The sequence below is a fragment of the Carya illinoinensis genome, chromosome 16 (genome assembly GCF_018687715.1).
Source record: "Carya illinoinensis cultivar Pawnee chromosome 16, C.illinoinensisPawnee_v1, whole genome shotgun sequence".
Classification (NCBI taxonomy): Eukaryota; Viridiplantae; Streptophyta; class Magnoliopsida; order Fagales; family Juglandaceae; genus Carya; species Carya illinoinensis.
The window spans coordinates 5,564,694-5,590,603 of NC_056767.1; the positions used below are offsets into that span (position 1 = coordinate 5,564,694).

Genomic DNA, 25,910 nt, shown 5'->3' on the forward strand with positions numbered 1-25,910 from the left:
AAAAATTACTTTATTATCTCAACTTACTACTATTTATAAAGAACTCAACTTATCTCAACTCAATTCAAAACCTAAACGCAGTCTTAACGTAACTTTTCTTACCTGAAAACTGAAACCCCAAGAAAAAATTAAAACAAAAAATTAATTAATTGAATAGCTAGGTAGTTGGCGCTGGATCAATTCTGAGAATTATCTACCATATGAGCGTCTCCGCTATGCATGACACTACGCGAAGTGTTGTTCCACAACGTGAATTGCGAAGTAGTAGTGGTTGTGGGATTAGGCAGCCCAGCATGACTTAGGCATGCTGAAAATTATGAAATAAAGGCTGATTTAACAGTAATATAATAATTATTTTGTTCTCCACTTGTAGATGACCATGCACGTCTCATCTGCATGGATGTGTTCAAATGAAGAAAATGTTCATGGGGAGGAAAAAAAATTCATGGAGCGGAAAAAAAATTAAAGCAATAGTCTATAGAAAGTGCTTAGATTAATATATGTATTATGGTATATCTGAGGACCCACGTGCTACTTTTCTTTTGCTTGGGAGAAAATAGAGTTGGGTGAAAAGCATCGATCTTGTATTTTCTTGAAAATGATTATAAGTCTTATAAACTTATTGTATGATTATACATAGCCATTAATTAAGATTATTGAGCCATCAATTAAGATCAATCTTTAGCCATTAATTAAAATCATTGAGCTATCAATTAAAACCTATCTTTAGCCATCAATTAAGACTTAAGCTATACATACTTCTTTGTACTCCTATATATATGGGTATCATTCACTTGTATATGATCAAGTTTTGCATTGTATATGATCAAGTTTTGCATTGAAGAACAACTCTTTTTCTTGCAATATTCTCTCTATCTTGCTATGACATTTCTCTTTTAGTTTTATAACACGTTATCAGCATGAAGGTTCTGACGATTTTGAAACTAGTAGTCTTATACTTCAAATAAGTTTTTCAATATATTATTTACAATCTCCAATATGAGTATAAAGATTATATTCATTATTATTACTTAATAAAATTCTATATTTATTCACATAGTTTACATCTCAGTTATCTCTGTGGTAAATTTTTATTCACATAGTTTATATACAAGTTCTATTTACTTTTTATATTTGTTATGAATTATTGATGATCAGATTCATCTTGGAATAGAAATGGAGCATCCCCGAATGATCGCCCTAAACCAATAATTTTATTGGGTATCTCATATTAAGATTCATCTTGAAATAAAAATTTAGCATCCCTAAAGGATCTCTCTAAACTAATAATTTTATTGAGTATCTCATAATAAAAGATCTATTGATTTTGTGAGATAGTTTAAATGAGTGATACGTGTACCAAAATCTCATTATGATTAATGTACCTGAAGTTGCATAATTGAAATTGTATAGAAAAAAGCCACTAAAGAATATATGTTTAAAATTAATGCCTCGAATGTGCTTCTGAAATAGGAATATCGAGTGTAAAAGTTCACAATATATTCTAAATTTATATCTAGTCTTCTAGTGGCTAAGCAAAATAATGAGTTTTTGATAAGAAATTATTAGTCACGTCTTAATAGTTCCACAGCATTCCCTAAAGAAAATGATATTGGATTCATATCATTTTATTCCCTGAAATGAAGAGAATGATGCATTTTATTCAAATAAACTAAGAGATTGGACGTGGTAATGAATATTTTTATAATACTTTTATAATTTCCGGCCAGAAACTCGTATTGGAAAAACTATCAGTTTTCTCTTTGAGATGATATTATACAATTATTGAATCAAATATTATGATGCATTAAAAGTGATATGATTCGAAATATTTGTATGTTTTCATGATTATCTTGATCATCTAAAATCAATTACGATAAGTCGAATAAATTTTCGTATGGACGTCCATAAAAGAACTAAAAGATTCTTTTACTATAAAGTCTTATCACCAGGAGTGGACAGAAAAATTTGCTAGAAACAAACAAAATAAAATAATTCGGCATTATCTTAATTATCATAGGTGAACTGGAAGTTCAGATGATAATTAAATTATGGATGCAATAAGATAAAAATGTCTCATATTCTAGCTGCTAAAATCTCAGTGATGATTGAAGTCCCCGTAGGATAATTAAGAAATTTAGCAGTCTAATAAATATCAGACATGTCTAAAAGCATGTAAGACCTATTGATACAAAAGATAAAGCATTTCGAAAGATAAAAATACAAATAATTTGGTGCTCTTAAATAGGTCATACCCACAAAACAAGCAATAAGATCTATCCAAATTTTTGTATAAAATTCTCCCATATAAACTCCTAAATAGTATAAACCTCCTGAAAAGTGCCTCCTGAAGAGATTTTTCATGAAATGTCTTTACTTGAAGAGGGACAAGTACCTGAAAAAAACGATATCTCGATACATTTCATAAATATTGGAGAAATTCTGAATAAAAATAAAACCGTTGTCGACAACGTATTTTCATATAAAATGGCACTTGACATTGCCAAAAGTAATGAAAAAAGTGAACCAAGAACCGTCAAAGAATATCGATGTAAAAATATTGGCCAAATTTGAAAGAAACAATTCTTGCAGAATTGATATCACTAGTAAAATGTAATACATATGGACTCATAATCCAAATATTTAAAGAGGTGATGCTTGTTGAATATCAGTGGATATTTGTATAAAAAAAAATGAAAATGTGATATATAAATCACGAGTCGGTTTCTCACATAAACAATATTGATATTCTTTTAAAATGGTTGAAATTATATTGAGATTTTTATTAGTTTGAAAGTTACTGAGAGTTTGGATATGCATGATTAACTGCATACTTATATGGATCATTGGATCATGACATATATATGAAAATCCTTGAAAGATATAAAATGGCTGGAACTTCTAATTTAAATACATCTAGAAATATGTATTCTATTAAGTTCCAAAAATCCTTATATGATCTAAAACAATCCAAACGCAAGTGTAAATATTAACTTATTGTAGTATTTATAGTTGATTTAAATATCATTGAAGCTCCAGAAGAGCTCATGAAAACTGCACATATTTGAAATATAAATATGAAACCCTTGCGGCTTCAATGGGGAGATGAATGAAATTATTAGTTCTGAAATACCATCTCTTAAATGCAATTAGTATTTCAGATTTAATTACGATTTTGTAAGAAGTGTGCATTATTAAAAGAGAAATAAAATAGAGCACACAGAATATCTACTAGAAGATAGAAACACAAATATGAATATTTGATAAATATTATTTTATTATCTCGAAACAAAATTACATAAATTTGAAGCTTTTCGCCTAATTCTTTAAACGCTCTTATTCTTCAAAAATCTGCATGGCATTCCTATCTAAAGGAGTAGACAATCGAAAAGAAGATTTAAGTAAGGATTTTAAGTTCATATTCTCTTACTTTATTACTCCTATCTTCATGTTAGATTTTAGAAGAAGTTGCTGAAAGATAGAAATATTCTCGTGGAGTTTGTCAACCCTACAAGTTTTGGATTGTAGTCGCTGAGAAAATGCGACAATATTTGATAAGTATCGGGTACCGAGACTTACAAGCTCGTTGATAGTTTCATTATTTGACTTATTAATCAGATCATTATTGTATTGCATTATAGCACATACGGAAGAAGCAGAAACAACTGGTGAACGAGGTGCAAAATATCTCATATATTGGTCATAAGAAGATTACTGAGCCATTGCAGAATAAGAATGAAGAAAGAGATTGCAGAGTAAGAATGAAAAGAGAGATTGCAGAGTAAAAATGCAGACTAATTATAGAAAAGTGAAGAAAATGAGATGTGAATGAATATGAACTGAATATTTCTTTTATAGAGAAAATTATGATAAAACATCTCTATTGCTTCACTGTATCTCTCGTGAAGCATCTCTCTATAAAAGACAAGAGATATAGCATCATAATTCTACGGCGCTTGACAGCTACATAAGAGTTGTAAAAGCCTGTGGTGCTTGTCTGGTCTAAAAAGATGACCACCGCTTTTGTTAAAAAAATGACGTTAGCAGCTTAATTTTGATAACTTCTCCACTAACTATGTTATTTACAAGAATTCCAAAGCAGCACAACTCCAAAAGAGTAGTGAATTTAATAATCTTGAATCAATATGGTGAATTTGTTTACCAAAACATTATCAACTACATCATTTAAAGAGTTGGTACATAATATTGAGATGCATCAACGCAAAAGCTTTTCATTATAAAGTCTTAAAGTACTTTTATATGGACAAAGCTCATCCCATGAGTATTTCAATGGTTGCTCAATCATTTGATGAGCAGCAAGATCCATTTTGTCTTTATAAAGATGATGAAGAAATTCTTAGTCCTGAAATACCTTATCTCAGTGCAATTAGAGCCCTGATGTATCTTGTAAATTGTACTCGGCCTGATATTACATTTTCAGTTAATTTACTTGCAAGATATAATTTCGCACCAATTCGAAGACATTTGGATGGCATTAAACATGTCCTTCGATACCTCTGAGGTACAATTGATATGGGATTATTTTATCAATATGGTTCAAATCCACAATTAGTTGGATATGCGGATGTAGGTTATCTTTCAAATCCACACAAAGGTCGATATCAAACTAGATATGTATTTACTTATAAAAATTCTACTATATCATGGAGATCTGACAAGCAAACACAATCTGTTACCTCTTCAAATCATTAAGAGATCATTGCAGTTCATGAAGCAAGTCGAGAATGTATTTGGCTAAGATCAGTGATTCAACATATTCAAGAAAAATGTGGTCTTCCAGTGATTAATGATAGTCCAAAATTTTATACGAAGATAATGCTGCTTGTATTACTTAAATTAGAGGAGAATATATCAAAGGTGATAGAACCAAACATATTTTACCTAAATTCTTTTATACTTATGAAGTTCAAGAGAAAAGTGAAATTAATGTCAAACAGATACGATTAGGTGATAATCTAGTAGATTTATTTACAGAAGTATTACCAACTGTAACATTTAAGAAGATTGTGTAGAACATTGGAATGCAATGACTTGAAGACCTATTATCATACACTTTTCAGGGGGAGTAATGTCTTAAAGACTTGTACTGATTGTACTCTTTTTCTTTTGCTAAGGTTTTATCCCATTAGGTTTTCTTTTGCAAGGTTTTAATGAGACAATTTTAAAACACTTGGCGATATACATGAATATTGTACTCTTTTTCCTTTGCCATTATTTTTTTTTTCCACTGGGTTTTTCCTTGACAAGGTTTTAACGAGGGAGGCATATTCTTTATGTATGGTCATCCAAATGGGGAGTATTATAAACTTATTGTATGACTATACATAGCCATTAATTCAAACTATTGAGCCATCAATTAAGACTAATGTTTAGCCATTAATTAAAACTATTGAGCCACCAATTAAGACCTATCTTTAACCATCAATTATGACTTAAGTTATACATACTCATTTGTATTCCTATATATATGGGTATCATTCATTTGTATATGATCAAGTTTTGCATTGAAAAATAACTCTTTCTCTTACAATATTCTCTTTATTTTGTTATGTCATTTCTCTTTTAGTTTCATAATAATAATCACTATTTTGTCTTGAATTATTGGCATTAATCACATTTTTTTAAGTCGATTCATGGGTTGTACAATTATAAGAAGTGATTCAATATTTAAAAATAAAATATTAAGATTTTCTGTATCTGTCCCCTTATGAAACGGCTTTTAAAGATGAAAAATCAAACTGGGTTCCACCGTCCTAAACTTGCCTCTCACTGATTGCCAATTAAATAGGATTTAATTTATAAATAAATATGATTTAATTTAATACGTAGATGTTACTTTCTATTAAGATCAACAATTTTAGTTTAATTATTGTTATTATTATTATTTTTTTACTTTTCCTTGCAACACTCGTAATAAAAAAAAAGAACATGCTATTTTCCTTTTGTTTTGAAAAAAAATGGTTGGATATATAGTCGGCTGTCCAAAAATTAAAATATTATGCGAGGTAGTGTGAATAACCCTATTAGATTTGGTTGCAAGATTCAGTTGAGATCAATTTATTTCAGTCTAATTTTAACTGAGTCTAATATCTAAATTCTCAACTTTTAAATTATTAAACTCATCTTAACTCAAAATCTTCTTACGCATGAGACTCGTAACTTTTTTCAACTCAACACATCTTTATACATGGAACTCCACAACCTTTTTCAATCTCTTATAACTAGTATTAAACTTATTTTAGCATCCAAATACATTTAAACTCATTTTAAATAGACCTCACATAACTCACTTCAACCACTCAACTTATTACTATTTATAAAGAACTCAATTAAACTCAGCTCAATATCTAAACGCAGCCTAAAAGCTTGTTTTCACGACTATGGCACACATACAAGACTTGTATTCTACGCCTAATATAATAATTTACATTAAAAGTTACTGTTGAAACCGAAGTTTCAAGTTTTGTGTAAGTATATATCCACACACGAATTTTAATTATAACAAATGAATTCAAAGAATAAATGAGTCTCAAGCTCAAATTGTCTACATAATGAAGTCAAGCACATCAAAGAATCAAGCATAAGCAAGAAGCAAATTCACATTAAAATTTATAGAGTAATGTTGTAAATCTCTTAAAAATTCGAAATTAAGATTAAGGTTCAAAATTAATATTTTATCATAAAAATTAAAATACATTTTCTACATATGCATGAATATTTTGAAAATTAAATTTAAAAATTTTCAAAGATGATTGATTGTCATATTTCACATGTGCATGACATGATTAAAGATTTCAATTTTGAAAACATTAAAAATGATTGATTGTCATTTTTTACATGTACATTCTTTATTTGAATATTTTCAAAAGTAATTGATACTCTTTTTGACTTATGCAAAAAGTAAATGATTTTGTTTGAAAAAAATTTGAAAAGTTACTCATTTTGTTATATGCGAAAAGTAAAAAGGATTAGATTTAAAATTTTTGAAAAGTGAATGATGTTGTCTTTGACAAATAAAAAAGAAGAAACTTTTATTTAAATTTTTTGAAAAATCAATGACGTTGTCTTTAAAAATTAAAAAAAAAAGTTTTTATTTGAACTTTTTGAAAAAGTGAATGATGTTGTCTTTGACATGTAAATATTTTTAAATTTAAATATGAAATCTTATATACCTATAAATAGATCATTTGAGAGTTTCAAATTCAAAACATAAAGATCATACAACATTCATTCAAAAATTTCATTCTCTCTTCTCTAAGCATTGTGCCTTAAACCTTATTCATTTTGAGAAAGATATAATTTGTGCTATATTATTCTTATTTCACTCATTGAGGAGTGTTTCTCTGATAACCTACCCATTATCAGCTCTTGTATCAGTAAAAGTATGTATATAACCTTTATGAGTACAGAAAATGTTATACACGAGGAATAGTTGAATCACCATATGTAAGGTGATTGCAAATATAGAAGATGTTCTATACGAATCCTTTGTAGTGGCGTTGTTTAAATGTGTAATAGGTTTCTGTCTCCACCTGAAACATGTTGAATAATGAATTTGAGGATCCTCAAAGGATAGCTTGAGGTGAGGACGTAGGCAGTAGAGCCGAACTTCGTTAACATACTGAATTTGTTTCTCTCTTACCCTTACTCTTTATATTTATTACTGCTTCATATTTTGTTTATATTTTATATTATGTAGTTAATTGATAATTGTTCATTTTTAAATATAATCAAGTTCACCCCCTTCTTCTGTTAGTTATCTAGGCAACAGTTACATTAAAACGTGTTTTCCAAATAATCCAAAATGTGGTTTCAATTATTTTTTAAAAAAATCAAATGATGGTCATTTATATTTCAAAAATCATTTTTTAAATTTGTTTCTAAATAAATATAACATATTTTAAACATATGATTGCCAAATAATAAATAATTTTTCAATAATAAAAATTATTATTTAAATTATAAGTTATAAACTCTAAAACTATAAGGTATAGTCTTCACCGTAATTTTAAACATAGACTCTGCTCTTTTATACACGTAACATTTAACAAACTAAAATTTTATTTATAAAGGAAAATGTTGGGGAGCGCCTGTTGGGGCTACCGCTGGGGTTTCTTTTTTTTTTTTTTTAATAATTAAGTAAATATTTTTTAACAATATTATGATTTCAAAAATATATATTTTCAATTATTAAAATATATATAAAAAAAATTTTTAAAAAAAATACAAAATCAATTAACCGTAACTCCCAACGGGCGGTAATTGTAGAGCCATCATTTATAAATGGGCTTCAAAAATGGAAACTATACTCCCACTACTGATTTTTACCACTCAGTGTGATAGATGAAATTTTTAATTTTTTTAACTATTTTTAGTAATTAAGGAAATATATTTTAATAATATTGTGATTTTTTATTTATTTTAAAAATATTTAAAAGTGTTAAAAAATAACAAAAAAATAACTATTATTTAAAACTGTTAAAAAATAACAAAAAAAATTAATTATACTATAACTGTGGATGTAGTACCGTCTTAACAGAATATATCATTATGAATAATGTTGTGTATAGTCGTAAAATATGTAAATGTCACGTAATTATTTTAAAAAAATAAAATTTATAATTAAAAAATTATTTATTTTTATGTAAATCTCATATTAATTTATTTTTTTTAAAAAAACTTGATGACATTTATATAAGCACAGTTATAAATTTCATTTCCATCTCATCGTAATCATCGCATCCACGTGATTCATAAAGTATTTGAAATCTGGATCCTGCGAAATAAAAATCGTGTTACATGGAAGCGCGTCATATGACTTGCAGCTGGAACGTGATCTACGTCAACTCGGTCCAAGCACCCACCTCAATTTAACTCTACTTCCTCCCATGTTAATACCCGACAACTTGGTACTCAGAGTCGACCCCGTACGTCCACAACGTGGCTTCCCTAGTTCTAGCTCTTGCTTTGTGCCGTACAAGCCCCACCTTTCTTCTACAAAATTCTGCCCCCTCACTCCGTCGGTGCAAAATCTAGATCAATTTTCTCGCATCCAACGCACCAATCTACTCATTATTCAGGAACCATGGCGGCAAGAATTTTCACCCTCTCACAAGTTGAACGACACAGATCAAAGAAAGATTGCTGGCTTGTCATCAATGGCAGAGTAAATCCCTCTCCCTCTCTCTCTCTCTCTCTCTCTCTCTCTCTCTCTCTCTCTCTCTCTCTCTCTCTCTCTGTGTGTGAGAACTGACTCATGTTTTTCATCAGGTATTGAACGTGACAAAGTTTTTGAAGGAACACCCAGGAGGAGAGGAGGTGTTGATGGAGTCTGCAGGGAAGGACGCCTCCAAGGAGTTTGAGGCTGTTGGACACAGCAAGGGAGCTCAAAGCTTGCTCCGAAAATACCAGTTGGGTGTTCTTCAAGGACACATATTCCAAGACGGAGACTCCGAGGAAGTTGCCTATGAGGAATATTCCGAGAACAAAGCTGAGATGACTGCTTTTGTGATCAAGCATGACCGACTGTCCAAGTTTCTGCGTCTCCTCCTCGAGTACTTCGTCCCTTTCTTGATTGGTGCCTCCTATTTCTGTTACAGGTACTTCACTAGAGCACCCTAGATCGCCAATCAGATGATTCAGATCATCTTCCTCTAATCACCTCTCTTGGTACTGAACTCTGTATTTTGGAGTTATGGTTTTATAAATATCATGTTTACTTGTCAAAAAAAGAGAGAGAGAGAGAGAGAGAGAGAGGTCATGATCTTCCTCTAATTAATTTAAATAATTTATTCGCCACTGATCATGTCTTAAATATAACATTTAGTAGTATGAATGAAAACATGTGTAAGTCATGCCCATTATTTGAAAAAATGTGAAGTCTCTACTGTTATAAAAATAATTTTTTGTTGTAAATTTCAAATTTATCTTCTTTTTTTAAATAGAGTATACAAAACTTGCACATTTTTAACATGCAAAGAGTACTCAAAGTAGTGCTACAATCACAAAAAAATTTCAGAAAAGTAAACTCACAAATTGATATAATTTTATATAATATATTAAATTTATTTTACGATAAAAATAATTTTACAATCTAACGTATTGCATCATGCCACATAAATTGATAGATTTATTTTTACAAAACCTGTGGTTAAGGCATTTCTTAATATGGATGTACGTTAGATGAATTTGAACATAGCATCCAAAGTCCACTTACACTGCAAAATAAGCAAATAGCCTTGCAATCCCACTACACTTTATTTACAAATTGTCAATAAACTAATATTTTTTAAAAATTTAAGCATATGGAATTAAAATTAAAACTAAAATAAATATTTTAAAAAAATTATTTTATTAAAAGGTTGTAGAAAAATTGTAAAGTAGTAGTTGTTTTATCATTTCTCATAAAAAAAAAAAAAATACCTAGGTAGTGACTTGAGTTGATATGTACATGATTTGTAGCCAGAAACAAATTTTCACATCTAGGGCTGAGCAGAAATCTAAAAATCTGACTCTGACCTCAGTTCTGCTTCGACAAATAAGAGTCGAAGTCGGAGACGGAATCAGAGGTGGAGGTACGCTAACTCTGACTCCAACTTTCTATTATGATTCTGACTCCGCTCCAATATTGTACATATTTTATAAAAATGTATATGTTTTTCTATATGTTAATCATATAAATATAAATATAATAACATATAATAATAATGTATAAATACTAAAATACATAATAACATGTAATACTAATGGATAAACAATAATATATAAATAATAAATTTATAATAACATGTAATACTAGTGTATAATAACTAAAGTATTGATTATATAGATTTTATATAATTGTATCTTATATAGTTAGTTAAACTCAATAATATATAGCATGGTCCCATTGGTTAATTATTATAAAATAAAACATTTATACTATAATATATAGACTAAATTAACTAATAATAGTTTAGTGTATGTGATCATTATGCTATTTCCATATTACTACCATGTAACACTAAATTACTAATGTATAAATATTTGTAACATGTAATACAAATGTATAAACACTAAAATGCATAATAACATGTACCATTGTGATACTAATGTATAATAACATGTAACACTAATAGATAAACACTAACATATAAATAATAAATTTATAATAACATGTAATACTAATGTATAATAACTAAAGTATTGATTATATAAATTTTATATAACTATATCTTATATAGTTAGTTAAACTCAAAAATACACTTGCATGACACCATGCATGGGTTAATTACTATAAGCTAGCTATTGTTCCTAAATAATATAAGTAGACTAAATTGACTAATAATTATAATGTATGACTAATAATACATTCATCTTATATGATTAGTGTCATCATACCGCTCTCTGAAGATGAGTTCCTTCCTTCTCGTAGTAGATTCTGCTTTTATAACTCTTACCCAACCATCCTCAAGCCTCACCACTTACTCAGGGGACCGCCACCCCAAAGATGGTAAGGAGCAAGTCAAAAATGGATTGTGTCTTTCCCTCGTAGTTGTTTCTACCTTAAAAATCCTACCTAATCTTTCCACAACACTTCCTCCCACCTTTTTTCTTACCCTCACCTAACCTCTCCTCCCAAATATGGACAAAAAAAATTCAAACCTAGATCTTCTCATTGAACAAACGAAGGCCTTAATGTGGGATGATATCACTCTGGTCCCAACATCTGAACCTGTGGTGAAGATCTCAAATCATGCTCTAGTTGGTAAGTTGGTTTCTACCAAAGCACTAAACAAGCATATTTTTCATTCTACTATCCGTGCGGTTTGGAGTTTTGTTCTCGGGCTTACTATCAAAGATCTTGGGGTAAACACTTTCCTTTTTACCTTTCATTCCCCTCTTGAAAAATTTAAAGTCTTTCATCAAAGACCCTAGCCTTAGCTTCCAAGAGATAACCTTACTCATTCGATTTTTTTTATCCAAATTCATGGTTTACCCTGGGATATGATGACCGAAAATAATGCCGAGAAGATAGGGAGATTTTTAGGCCGTTTTGTTGACGTCAACCCATTGTATCTTCCCCACTGGTGCACAAGACAATTTCTCAAGATCAAAGTTGAGGTCCTACAAAAATACTCTCAGATATGAACGCTTATCAGAATTCTGTTATGGCTGTGGAAGATTGGGTCACTTTTAGCAGACTTGTTCTATCACATCAGCTCAGCTGAGGACCCTTGGTTTGGTCATTAGATGAGGGTTGAACCTCTGGAACAAAGGCCCATGGAAAGGCTTGAAGAGCCTCAGAGAGAACAACCTTATATTGTCCCAAATCTTGCGCAAGTTCAACATACCCCCCAACTCTGCCTCCGATCAGAATTAGAGAACCTGTAGTACCTTCCACGCCTACCAGTCCATAGCCCATAGTAGAGATAGGGAAGAAGATCCCAATTGAGCACCTTGGGAAAGGTAAAATAGTCATCATAAACTTTGAAGATGAATGCAAGAAGGAATTCTGCATCAAGCAGCTCTTTCCTAGTCCAACTTGTAGCAACAAGCAAACCATACATGACACTGTTCACCAAGCTGAAATTCAACCCTCAAAGTCTACCTCTTCACCACGTGGTGGCAATGCAAGTCACAAGGCAAAAGAGATGGAGCCATTAATTAGGAGAAGCCAAAATATCATAATCACTAATCATGTCTCATTCATCCCAGTGAAACTGATCCCAAAAGATCCCCCCTCAACCCTCCAAGTGTCCTTTTCGGGGACAACATCTTCAGTTTCATAGACTGTTATGCAGATAGCCTTAACTCAAGGGGTACCTCCTATGCCCAATTACCCTTTCATTCTGTCGACCCAGTCAACCAAACCAAACAATTTCATTTCAGATGAAACATTAGTTGAGCACAAGCCCACAACCTCTTTTCTTAAACAAATCATATGCTAGCTCAAAAATAATGATGGGCCAAAGAATTTTCCAAGCCCAAGCATAACATTTCTCTATTGGTCAGCCCATTGGGCAAGGCTTGTATAGCCTTTAATTCGTTTAAGCTTGGTTCGACCCACTCCATTCCCTAGCCTCACTTGACCCATTCGCTGGGTAACATCTCCCTGATCGGATCCCCCATCGAACGTCAAACCCTAATCAAAAGCAAAATGACACCATCTGTGCCAACCCCCTCCTCCAATCTCTCATGTGAGTCCATGAAAAAATGGATGGGCTTTTCTGATGAGACGAGTAATCCCCATTTTCCCAATAAAAAAGTTTTTCTTAGTGTAGGTTTACCAGTTGCGGACCCGCAAACCACTGAAGATGATATCGGGAGCTTCACACTCAACAATGAGAGACAAGAATCCAAAGAGGCTCCACCAAAAATCAAGGCTTCGAGGAAGATCAACTTGGGAAAAGGAAAGGAAATCACCAAGGAACAACACCAACATCATCCGATATGCTCCCTATCAGAACCAAGTTTTGAAGGCCTCCTATAATGAAGTCCAGTCCCAAACCGTGAATCTATTTCCCATGAATCCAATTACTAAGGTAGCATGGTGCTTACTGCCACCCAAGAACCCATTAAGCTCTTATCATTGAATTGCCGAGGGATTGCCCGACCTCATGCAGTTCGGTCTCTTAAGGCAAATATTAGGACTTATAATCCTGATGTTATTTTCCTTTCTAAAACTTTCTTATCTAATATTGATAATTTTAGTTTGGTTAACTGGTTAGGCTTCACCCATTTTGTACATGCCCATCCGACGAATTTTTTTTTGGAGGGGGGGGGGGGGGGGTTTTGATGCTATATCGGCCTGGGGTCAATATAGAAATTGTAAATACCTCTAGTAATGTTATCTCTATTTGGGTGTATTGTGATCCCTCCCATATGCCATGGCTTTTGAATCTGGTTTATTGCCCTGCTCCCTATAGCAAAATGAAAATCTTTTGGGACCATCTTAGCCACATAACCAATTCGTTTAATGGGCCTTCTCTAGCCATAGGTGACTTCAATTTTGATTTATCCCAAGCTAAAAAATCTAGTGGTAAACCCGTCGCCCAATCCTCTTGTCCAAAAGGTCTCTTTCTATTCAAGGATCGGTTCAGTTTGGTGGATCTTGGGTCCTTTGGTCCCAAATTTACCTGGACCAACAACAGGCATGGCCTTTCTTTGATCAAAGAAAGGCTTAACAGAGGGGTAGCTAACATTTCATGGGTGGAACTATTCCCTCAATCCTCTCTCACCACTCTCACCCGTATCACCTCTAATCACGCCCCAATTCTCTTAGATAAACAAGAACAGTCATCCCAAATCTTTCAAATTTGAAGAATTTTGGCTTAAGAATCATTCTAATTTCAAAATCATCAAAGATGCTTGAAGTTTCTCGGTTGTTGGTACCCCCTCTTTCATCCTTTCCAAAAAACTCAAAGCAACAAAGAAAGATTTCTGCCTTCGGAATAAAAATAGTTTTGGTCACTTCCAATCTCAAATCAAACACCTCTCTACTGCCCTCTCTTCCCTTCAAGAGAAAGAAGCCCCCCTTCACTCTAGTTCCTTAGAGTTTGACTTAAAGGAGAACATCAATGAATTGCTTCAAAGAGAAGAAACCCTTTGGAGACAAAAATCTCGAGTTACTTGGCTTACTACAACTCATTTGAACATCAAATTTTTTCATGCTTCAACTTCCATAAGACGTAGAGACAATAACATTGAGTGTCTCAAATTGGGAAGAAACCAATGGACGACTGATAAATCTATCATAATAACAAGGATTCATGACCATTTCAAAGTTGTCTACTCCTCTTCCTACCTGATCCCGGTGTAAGGCCTTGAAAATCTTTTTCCCATGAAAATATCTTCGAGGGATAATGATTTCTTGTGTAAAATTTCCATGGATAGGGATATCTATTAGATTGTGAGAAAACTCCCGTCTTCAAAAGCCTCAGGCCCTGATGGGTTCACGGGTCTTTTCTACCAAAATTTTTAGGAAGTCATCAAATTTGAACTGATTGCAACAATAAAAAGCTTCTTCATTCATGGAAAACTCGTCAAAGAGCAAAACTATACCAATCTCTTCCTTACCCCAAAAATTGAAAATCCGAATGATGTCAATCAATTTAGGCCAATTAGTCTTTCCAATGTGTGCTACAAAGTTATAGCAAAACTCCTCGCTAATAGGCTCAAAAGTATCCTTCCAAAGATCATCTCCCCTTACGAAACAACCTTTGTTCCTAGTTGACACATCCATGAAAAATACCATTTTGGCCCAAGAAATTCTTCATAGAACGAAAAAATTGAATGGCAGAGTTGGCCAAATGGCTATCAAAATAGACATGGCAAAAGCCTTTTACTATATGGAATGGTCTTTCATTCTCTCCATTCTCCACCATGCTTGATTTAGTCATCAATGGATCAATGAATGTATTTTGATTGTTTCCTACCTTATGATTATTAATGGTGCCCCTCACGGTTTCTTCCGTCCCTCAAAAGGCCTCCGGCAAAGAGATCCCTTATCTCCATTCCTTTTCATTCTAGGCATGGATGTCCTATCTAGAATTATCACCCAAAAGGAGCATCTCAATCTCCTTAAAGGGATAAAATTTTCAAAAGGAGGTCCTTCCATCTCCCACCTCTTCTTTGCTACTGATCTATTTCTCGTCAACTCAGCTACAACACAAACTGCTCTTTCATTTGCAGAAAGTCTAGATATCTATAGTTTCTAGTCAGGACAGAGTATTAAGCAGAGGAAATCTTCCTTACACTTCAGTAGGAATGCCACTCCTATAAATATTAAGAGTGTAAAAAATTCTTTAAATTTAGAGTTTCCCCTCCATCTTTCTTTTGGATTTATTGGAAAAAATCAGATCTAAGCTCCAAAGATGGAAGATCAAAATCCTTTCACAAGCATAAAAACTGTCCTGGTCAGAGTTGTGGCTAGTACTATTCCCTCATATGTCATGTCCACCTCCCTCATTCCAAAATTTCTACTAAAAAAAATAGATGATCTCTTCCGTAGATTCTAGTGGGGTTATGAAAATCAAGACAAGTGAAAATTTATACCTAAATCTTGGAAAACCATTTGCATCCCAAAGTCCTTAAGGGTAAGACTCGAACACATGTTTGTTTCCAATTCAGCCCTAATCATGAAGTTCGCTTGGTCTTTCTTTAATGGGGCTTTTAGTCTTTGGAAAGAAACTATTTCAAAAATTATCTTAGAACCAACTCGTTCTTTGATGTCCTCTCCAAACCATCGAATTCCTTGTTCTAGAAAAGCCTTCTCAAACAAAAAGAGTTCCTGAGATTCAGTATTTGCTTTCAAATTAATAATGGTGTCACCACCAATGGCTGGATTGATCCTTGGATCCCCTCCATCCCATCAGGCAAGCCTCTTCCAAAGCCCTCATACTCTGGTTTTGAGCAAAACACCAAAGCATCTGAGCTTACCCTTGAAGATCCTAGGCATTGGAACACACTTCTCTTGGACACCCTCTTCACGGAACATACCTCTAGAGAAATTCAAAAGACTCCTTTGGCAATGTATAACTTCCATTATGTTCCTGAAAAAAATAAGATGGCTTCATCATTCTTTAGGCAATTTCTCAGTCAAATCAACCTACGCTAGGTTGGTTAGTGAGGCCTACCCCTCCTCTTGATGGGCCCCCAGGTCTAGATTCTCCATCCATATACCTGAGTTTGGCTTTCTTGGGGTTGTTTTTCCAGTATTGTTGTTGGGTCTCAAAGCAAGTCTATTGGGGTTCACATCACCTCTCCTACATTCAATTGGAAAGGTTTATTGGAAATTAAATTGCAAGACCACCTTAAATTACTTCTCTAGAAAATTTGTCATAACCTCCTTCCAACCAAGGTTTTAATTAGTTCTGCCATTCCCCTTGAAGAGGAACTCATCAATTGTCCTTTATGCAATACTGAGCCTGAAGATCTCCCTTTTCCTCAAATGCTCCTATTCCTGTATCCTGTTGAGGATTTACAAATGGCCTATAGACATCTCCCTTTTTACAAGCCAATCTATCTCTAACTAGGTTAGAATCATCCTCAATCCATCGAAGGTTAACATCCCAAAGGAAGAGCATCATTACATCCAAAACTTTGCCACCATTGTAATGGACAACCTCTGGTTCATCAGGAACAAATTGGAGCACAAACAGAATGTTCCCTCCCATAGGTCTTATATAAAGTATGTCCAAAGTACTTTTCAACAACACTCAAGAGCTTGGTCCTCGGTCCTCGAAAAGCAACCAGGTAGAAGAAAATCAAGATATGCATCCAGCGGGGTTTCATCTCATCTTTTTTGATATTGCGGTCAGACAGTAGGGGAATATATTGGCAACCATATGTTTGAATGATAGTAGTGCAATTGTAATTGTATTTGCAAAAACTAAGCTCTCTTGCAGTGGAAGCCCGAATTTAGGAGAAGCCTCAGCGGCCTTAATGGCCATTAAAGAAGTAGCTAGTCTCAACCTGGAAAAAATTATTCTACAAGGAGATTCAAATGTGACGATCAAAGCAATTTATCACTCCCACATCCAAGAATGGATCTTGAGCCCCATTGCCAGTGATATCAAATACCTCTTAAATTCATGCAAGGAATGGAAAGTGAGGAAAATTCATCAATTCCAAAATCAATACACACACAATCTAGCACAATGGGCAACGGCAATGCAAGCCTTTGGTAATTTCCCTTTAATCAAAATTCCTCTATCCTTGTTGCAATTTCACAATGGAAAAGATACAACCCCCCCATCTATATAATATTGGCTCTGAACAATGTATTTTGTGGTATTGGCTTATATATATATATATATATATATATATATATATATATATATATATATATATATCATATTTACTTGTGGGGAAAAAAAATACATTCATCTTATATATTTTATTATAAATATAACTATAACTTAACTTATATATTCTATATAAGTATAAGTTAACTTAACTTATTGTTCCTAAATAAATATAATATACTTATACTATATAGTTTAAATTGACTAACAATGACATGTAAATTTGTAATACTAAACTAATATATAATACTAGTTATTATACTTTAGCTATTATACATTATCATTATTCATTACATGTTATTATAAATTTATATTTTATATAACTTATAAGTTTTGTAGTTAGTTAAATTCAATAATAATATGAGCTAGTTATAAATTGACAAAATTTATAAACATCATAGTACAAGTCTATAGACTATAACATGTAATTAATTACTATAGTATAAGTCTATAGACTATAACATGTAATTCTTAATAACATGTAATACTAGCCTCCCTTGGAGCCGTCACCCACACTCTCACTCTCACAACGTCACCCACTCTCTCACTCTACATTCCAGACATCGTCGACAAGATTCTGCTCTCCCTTCTCCTTTTTTCTTTCTTTGTTTTTTTTCATGAGCTCCCATGTCTCAATTCTTAATCAAATCAGCTTTGGGTTTTAATTTGTTGATTGGGTTTTACATACAAGTCATAGATTTAGCCCTTTTTTCTTTTCTTCAAGCTTCAAAGATTTGGTTGTTTGTTTTCTAGTTTAGTTTCATCTAGTTGTTTGTTTTCCAGTTTAGTTTTGTCTAGTTGTTTACATATATATTCTACTCTAAACAATATACCAGTTATATTATGCATGAGGTATCGTTCCCAAAAAGCAAGAAATGTAGGATATGCAACTTCGTGGGCATAACAAAAGCTAGAAAAAATAAATGTATTAAATTTTCAATACTGATAACAGAGTACGTAGGAGGCAAGATCATGCTTGAGAATTAACACAGCATATGCAAAAGGCCAGGTCTTCCATACTTTAAGTAGATATTAGTACTTTAAATATGCCTGGGATGAATATATTATGTTGCTGATTCTGTTAATTTTGATGGTTCTGTTGATTTTTTGGAAATTTAAGTATGCTGTTGCATTTGTTGGTTGTGCATGTGAAAAGACTTAGTTTTCAAGTTTTAAGAGTACTGCTGTTACTCGTAATATATATTCCAATGCTTGTTGTTGTGACGCCCTCAAATTCCGTTTGTGATCGAACGGACATTTGAAGCGTCGAGATATGCAACACAAGATTACCTGCCCCCGTTCATGACATATAAGATGCAATATTCCTAACATGCATCTAACATTATGCAATATTCACAGCGGATAAATTTTTTTCTTTAGCAATACTATGCATCAAACTGAAAATATCTTAAATACTTAAAACATACTTCATATATAAAGATCCATTGAATAACTAAGATTACAGCACTAGTCTAAAATAGTTATGATCCAAAAAGTACTGAAAATGCAACTCCATCGTATAAGTAGTAATTTAACTACTATATTAACATTAACGACGCACCGTCGTTCAGTCGACTGTGTCTAGTTGGTTAGCTCCTGATCCTCCTTCAGGTCCTGTAACAAGATCTATCATTTGGGAGAATGGTAGTCAGGACTACCACAGTGAGATTTGATTACAAATCTCAATAAGTTAACAAAACAAACTTCCATACAGGCTAATGATGCATGGATGACAGTAAAAGCAAGAATGCATAATCAAATTCATAAGTAATTGAAGCATATATTGACGTACAATATAGCATAATTGAGATAACTTAAATTGAAACGTGAACTGAACTAGACTTGACATGAACTTGATCTGAAACTTGACTTAACATGAAAAATACATACCCCACAGTTGTTGTGGCCCCATGTATTCTACATGTAAATACATACTCCACAGTTGTTATGACCCCATGTATTTTACACGTCATAATACAGTTAAAAACATACTCCGCAGTTATTGTGGCCCCATGTATTTTACGTATCACAATACAGTTAAATACATACTCCACAGTTATTGTGGCCCCATGTATTCTACGTATCACAATTGTTGTGTCTCACGTAGTGTATGCGTCACAATTACTGTGACCTCATGCTTCGTGTGCCACAGTTGTTGTGGACCCCACGAAACTAAATGTAACTCAAAATGAAATATGACTGGAATACGAAAGGACTAAAGCCCTAACGTAACATAACGTGACTTGAACATAACTTGAAAGATATGACCAACTTGAGATATAAATATTTTGTAACATGACATATAATAAACAACATATTTAATATGAAATACTTGCAACAGTGAATATTACATAACTTGACATACATGTAATAGATGGCATACTTAACATGACGTACTTGTAATGTATAGCAATACATGACAGAATATATTATGTAACAGTTTTCATATACATGACAGAATATATTATGTAACAGTTTTCATATACATGACAGAATATATTATGTAACAGTTTTCATATACATGACAAAATATATTATATAACAGATAAAAATCAATGACAGAATAAATTCTATGTAACAGACAATTATGTGATAACTTAGCATGGCATGACATATATGATAACACACATATATATACACAATAGTTCCTTTATTTAGCACACATACATAGTAGACTACTAGTAAGTTAAAAGCTAACTTACCTTGATCTCCGCATTTCTTATAAAACCTTAAGCGCGATCAAGAGGAACTGTTATTAGTGATTCTAAAAGTTAGCACTAAATCACTAATAAATTGAAATATGGAAAATAGGTTTAGACCACCAAAGAGTTAAACTTTCTCAAAACAGAAATTGTTTTTCCTCTCCCAGTTTCTAAGTTTCTAAATCTAAGAAAATCTTTCATCAAAACCTTTAATCATGCAAAAATCATCAACCAATAATCATATATACATGTTAACAATACTCCATAAAAATTTCGGACCAATATCTATCCATTAGCTTGGTCAAAAACTCCAAACTATAACATATTTTCTAATTTATCTCCCAGAATGACTTTTCTATAGTTTACACAATATTTGACTGACCAAATGATTTTCAAATTGGATAAATAAGATATCCACATAAACTAAACTCAAAAAGAAATAACTTATATGAATGAGACTTTATGATAAAACACTTACAAAAGTTTCGAAATGGGCATGCCAAAGAACTCCTAAAAGTTGTCCGAGAGAGAGTGTTTGATATTCCTTTAATAGAAAGTGTAAATGAAGATAATTTCGTGAGTGGTGGCTGGAGATACTTATGGACGAGATATGGAAGAGGATAAGGCTGGAGTTGAGAGTTGAGTGTAGGTTTTTCCTACCCAAAATATTTATAAAAGATCATCTCAAAATATTTCTATCCAATAATATCTACAAAAATCAGCTTAAGATATTTTTATCTAATAATATCTATAAAAATCAGTTCAAGATATTTTTACCCAATAATATTCACGAAAATTAGCTCAAGATATTTCTTTTTTTATCCAATAATATCCACAAAATCAGCTTAGGCTATTTTTCAAAAGTGGAGAGTAGACTTGGAAGAGTAAGGTGGCTAAAATCTTTCCATGTGTCCAAATAAAACTTTCTAACTATCTCCAATAATCAAAAACACACTCCTGATACCACAGTAAGTAATAACATTAACTATACGATTAATAGATTCATGAAAACTTATAGGGTTTTCACGAGATTCCTAAAGTCAATAGAAATTTTACCGTTAAATTTCTAGTGGGCTGTTACAGTTGTGATGTTTAAAATTGGCCATTTAAGTATGTATGCAAGAGTACCTTTCAATCACGAGTGTTGGTAATATGATCTGTATAGTGGGTTTATGTATTATTTCTTTTATATATGAATCTATCTTTTATTTATATTATTAATGTTATTAGTTTTAATAATAATCATGTGGGTTTTGGTAGAGAAGTGAGAATAAGTGGGTGAGGAAAGGGGAGCCAGCTGGGTTTTTGTTGGGTGGGTTGAAAATGGAGCAGAAAAAGCTTGTGTCTGGAAGGCCAAAATTTGATTTATTATTAGTAAGGAATACAACAAATTAATTATTATGCATGAGAGAATACATATTGTTGTATACATACAAATATATGTATACTTATCCATATATAATCTTATAAACATATTTTTGTTTTTCTCCTGTATTATTTTATAATTATTATGCATGAGAGAATACATATTGTTGTATACATACAAATATATGTATACTTATCCATATATAATCTTATAAACATATTTTTATTTTTCTCCTGTATTATATTAGGATCCAAATTCCTTTTCTAGAGCATGTTAGTGCAAGAGTCAAAAACCACATTAATCTAGTGCCAAAATACATACCTTGGAGCCAAGCATTTCTTGTGCTCCTTTATGTTTTATTTACTAATCGTTTCATATTTGTATCAGCTACAACTTGGAAGTTTGTAACATTTACTTATTTTATTTTCGTTCATTTGTTGGGATTTACAAGTTTGTTATTTGGAAATTTCTAATTTAATTTATTTTGATATATTTGGAAGTTTGTAATTTAATTTATTTCGGTGCATTTGAAAGTTTGTAATTTAATGTATTTTTATTTTTTTAATTTTTGAAAGCATCTTAGTATTTGTTTTTAGTTGTGTTTTTTGTTGTAATCAAAACTGAATTATTTAGTTTAAATTGTAATTTTTAAAGCAATTGAAATTTGAAAACCCACACAATTATTCTTAAAAAAAGTGGGCCAAATATTAAGTTTAAAAAAAAGGAGGGCTCAAAATCTGACTTCGCTCTGACAAGTCGGAGTCATAGTGGAGGATGTGCCTATCAAAGTCGAAGTCAGAGGTCAGATTCAATCTTTGAAAAAGTCAGAGTCGGAGTCGGAGGTTGGCCATACCTACTCCTCGGACTTGGTCGGTGCACAGCCCTGGCATTTAGGCAAGTGCCTCAATCGCCTTGTCTTTGAGTAGCCCTAATTGTTACTATGGTTTTAGGGTTAAGTTGGATAGTGAGTTAAGATGGGATGAGGTGATTGGTGTGACCGGTATCGCGGGCAACAACCTAGCTGAAATTCTCCCTCTCTCCAACACCCTAGGTCAGCCATGGGAGGTCAACAACGTGGCACACCGACTGCATCCCGACCAGAATGCCGACCACTCAATCAAGCAAATCCAGTGAAACATCTCAGACCCAGAGGACACCCAAGCCAAGCTTTCTCCCTTGACCGATGTCACACACATCTTCTACATCACCTCAACCAGTTGACCGACCGAGGATGAGAACTGCGAGGCCTACGTTGATATGTTCCACAACGTGCTCCGTGCGGTGATTCCAAAATTGCCTAATCTCAACCATGTCTATCACCAGACTAGGACCAAGCAATACATGGGACCCTTCGAGGCCTACGGCAAGATTCAAGCGCACAACCCTCCTTTCATGGAGGACCTACCCCGATTGGACATGCCGAATTTCTATCACAATCTCAGAGATTTTCTATTTGAGGAGGCCAACAAAAAAGAGGGCTTGACTTGGTCCATTCACAAACCCAACCTCATATTCGGGTTCTCACTGTATAGCTTGATGAACCTCATCAGCACCCTCTGTTTGTACGTCGCTATATGCAAGCACGAATGGCCCCCCTCGAAATTCCCTGGCACCAAAGCAGTATGGGACTGTTACTCGGTGGCTTCGAATGCAAATCTTATCGTTGAGCAGCATATATGGGTTGTCGTGGATCTGTATGCTAGGAATGAAGCATTTAACTACAACAGTTGGGACATGTTGGGTGGAAACACTTATGGAAAGTGTTGGCTGAGCAATTTGGGATTGAGGATTATGGGTTCAAAGAGGGTGAGAAACTAAGCCTAGTGGAGATGCCTAAGGGCAAGGATGCTATTTAAGGGGCGATTGTAAGGGAGAATTAACTGCAACCTACGAAATTGGAAGAAGTTGGGTTGTGGTGGTTTGGAGACCTGAGTATGGGAGAGGAATCTCGGATCGATAGTATGAACAAGAGCAAAGAGCATGGATTCTTGGGGTTTAGGAACCCCAAGAATTCCTTCATTTCCTGGATCGATAAGATGAAAAGCTACAAGATTGTGCCTTGAGATCCAGTGAAGTGAATAGGCCAATGTTTCTAGAGTTCTTTGTTGCAAATTGAATGTTCTGCTGGTCATGATGTTCTTCAATAATAAAAGCATGAACAAAAATAGTATCTTATTGCATTGCATGGAGAAAGATTGATTAATAAGCTCCTAAGGTTATCCTTGAATGGCAAGTTTATTGATTAAGAAAATAATATAAATGACCAAAGCAGCATTAACAGTAACATTGCTTGGCAAGTGGGTTGTACTTGTAATATAACATGATTTGATCTGCCTGATGCTCATCTGATATATTTTATACGTAGGAAGAAATTACATCACATTACAAGACATTGACATTCTAAAGATTAAAAAAGATCAAAAATTTTATATGCAGTCACTTTTACATATTATTTACGTACTCCACTGATATAATTGGCTATGTCATTATTTTTAAATATAAAATAATTTTTTTAACCATTCACATCAATAAAATACATAAAAAAATGTATTCAAATAACTGTATATAACAAAACTAGGGGTGTGCATCTGGATCCGGATATCAAAATCCAGGCGGTTATCTGCCCGAATTAAACCCGGACTCAATCCTGGATAACCGGATTCAATCCGGATATCCGGATTGTAACCAGATATCCCTTTTTTTTTGGGGGGGCGGGGGGGGGGGGGGGGGGGGCTTAAATCCCGGATATCCGGTTATACCCAAATTCAATCCGGGTTTTGTAAAAATAATAATAATAATAAAAATTCTAAATATATCTTTATAACTTTAAAAGAAATTATAGTACTTTTTTTTTAAAAAAATCTAATCTCATATTTAAATTGTCTAGATTTTTTTAAAAAAATAATTAAAACACTTTAAAAGAATTTTCTAAAAAATAAATTGAAGACCAAAATAAATAAAAATGCAAACTAGATATTGTTGTTACATCACAATGCAAAACATAAATTTACAAATAACAAAATAAATAATAATACATTACAACTAATTAAACTAATACAATATCATAACTCTTCACATCTTGAATATTGAATTTGGGGGAAAATTTGATTTCTTTCACCTTGATCTGGTAAATGGGTGGCCTGTAATCAATAAATTAAGAAGTAAATCATATAGACACATGAATCTCTTATAAAATATAGTTTCCAGGAGATATTGTTTGAACTTTTTTTTTTTTAATCAACACGTTAATTATAAAATATACTGATTATTCGTAAAAATTGTTTCTATCAAGGGTTCTCCAGAAAAATTCCACAAAGTTTATAAAGATATGTTCCAGAATGACTCTGCCCCTTCCATTTTACTTAGCACTCATCAAATAAAGATTTATTTACATATCCAGATGATGCATGAGTTTTCCATTTATCAGTATTTTAATGGGTTATTGAATAAACGCAGAATAAACTAGAAAGGCATGAGTATCATTAACTTATTAATATAACAGTTGAAAAACAATGAAGCACATAACCCAAGAATCAAAATAATGGAGGAATGATAATGAAATAATAAAACTTAAACAAGACAAAACAAAACCAACCCAGAAACAAAAACCAAGAAAAATTAACAGATGACTGAAGCAGGAACAATTAATAGAAAACTTCTTCAACGAATTACCTGAAGTAATTTCCTTCCAGCTGCCTTTAGATGACAAGCATAAGCATAAGCATAAGCATGAAACTACTACCAGCAAACCAAATAATAAGCATAAGCATTGAAGCATGAAAACAGAGAAATTCATTTTAGTATGCAATTAACGGTTAAGTTAAATGCATCTCATCCGTTTGAATTAAATTGACCATACTTAAAACAGCAGTTGCTCTATAAAAAAAAAAAATTGACCATACTCAAGATATGTATCCTTAGAGAATGTATCAATGTTAGATCCTTACATCTCTTTCAAAGAAATAAATTGATTCTCTCGAGCAGTCATATTGGACGTTGCATAGACTCCCATGTCTAATACATGCTTCAAAAATT

General features: G+C 32.7%; 1 protein-coding gene and 1 pseudogene across 1 annotated transcript; both read left to right on the top strand.

Annotated features, from left to right (window-relative positions):
- The first annotated feature begins 8,901 nt into the window (after positions 1 to 8,901).
- Positions 8,902 to 9,881, top strand: LOC122299544 (cytochrome b5-like). The gene is made up of 2 exons (XM_043109908.1): positions 8,902 to 9,187; positions 9,292 to 9,881. The coding sequence occupies exons 1-2, from the start codon at positions 9,107 to 9,109 to the stop codon at positions 9,640 to 9,642; spliced, it is 432 nt and encodes a 143-aa protein (XP_042965842.1). The 5' UTR covers positions 8,902 to 9,106; the 3' UTR covers positions 9,643 to 9,881.
- A 7,779-nt stretch (positions 9,882 to 17,660) lies between these two features.
- LOC122298735 lies at positions 17,661 to 23,955 on the top strand (annotated as a pseudogene).
- The last annotated feature ends 1,955 nt before the right edge of the window (positions 23,956 to 25,910 follow it).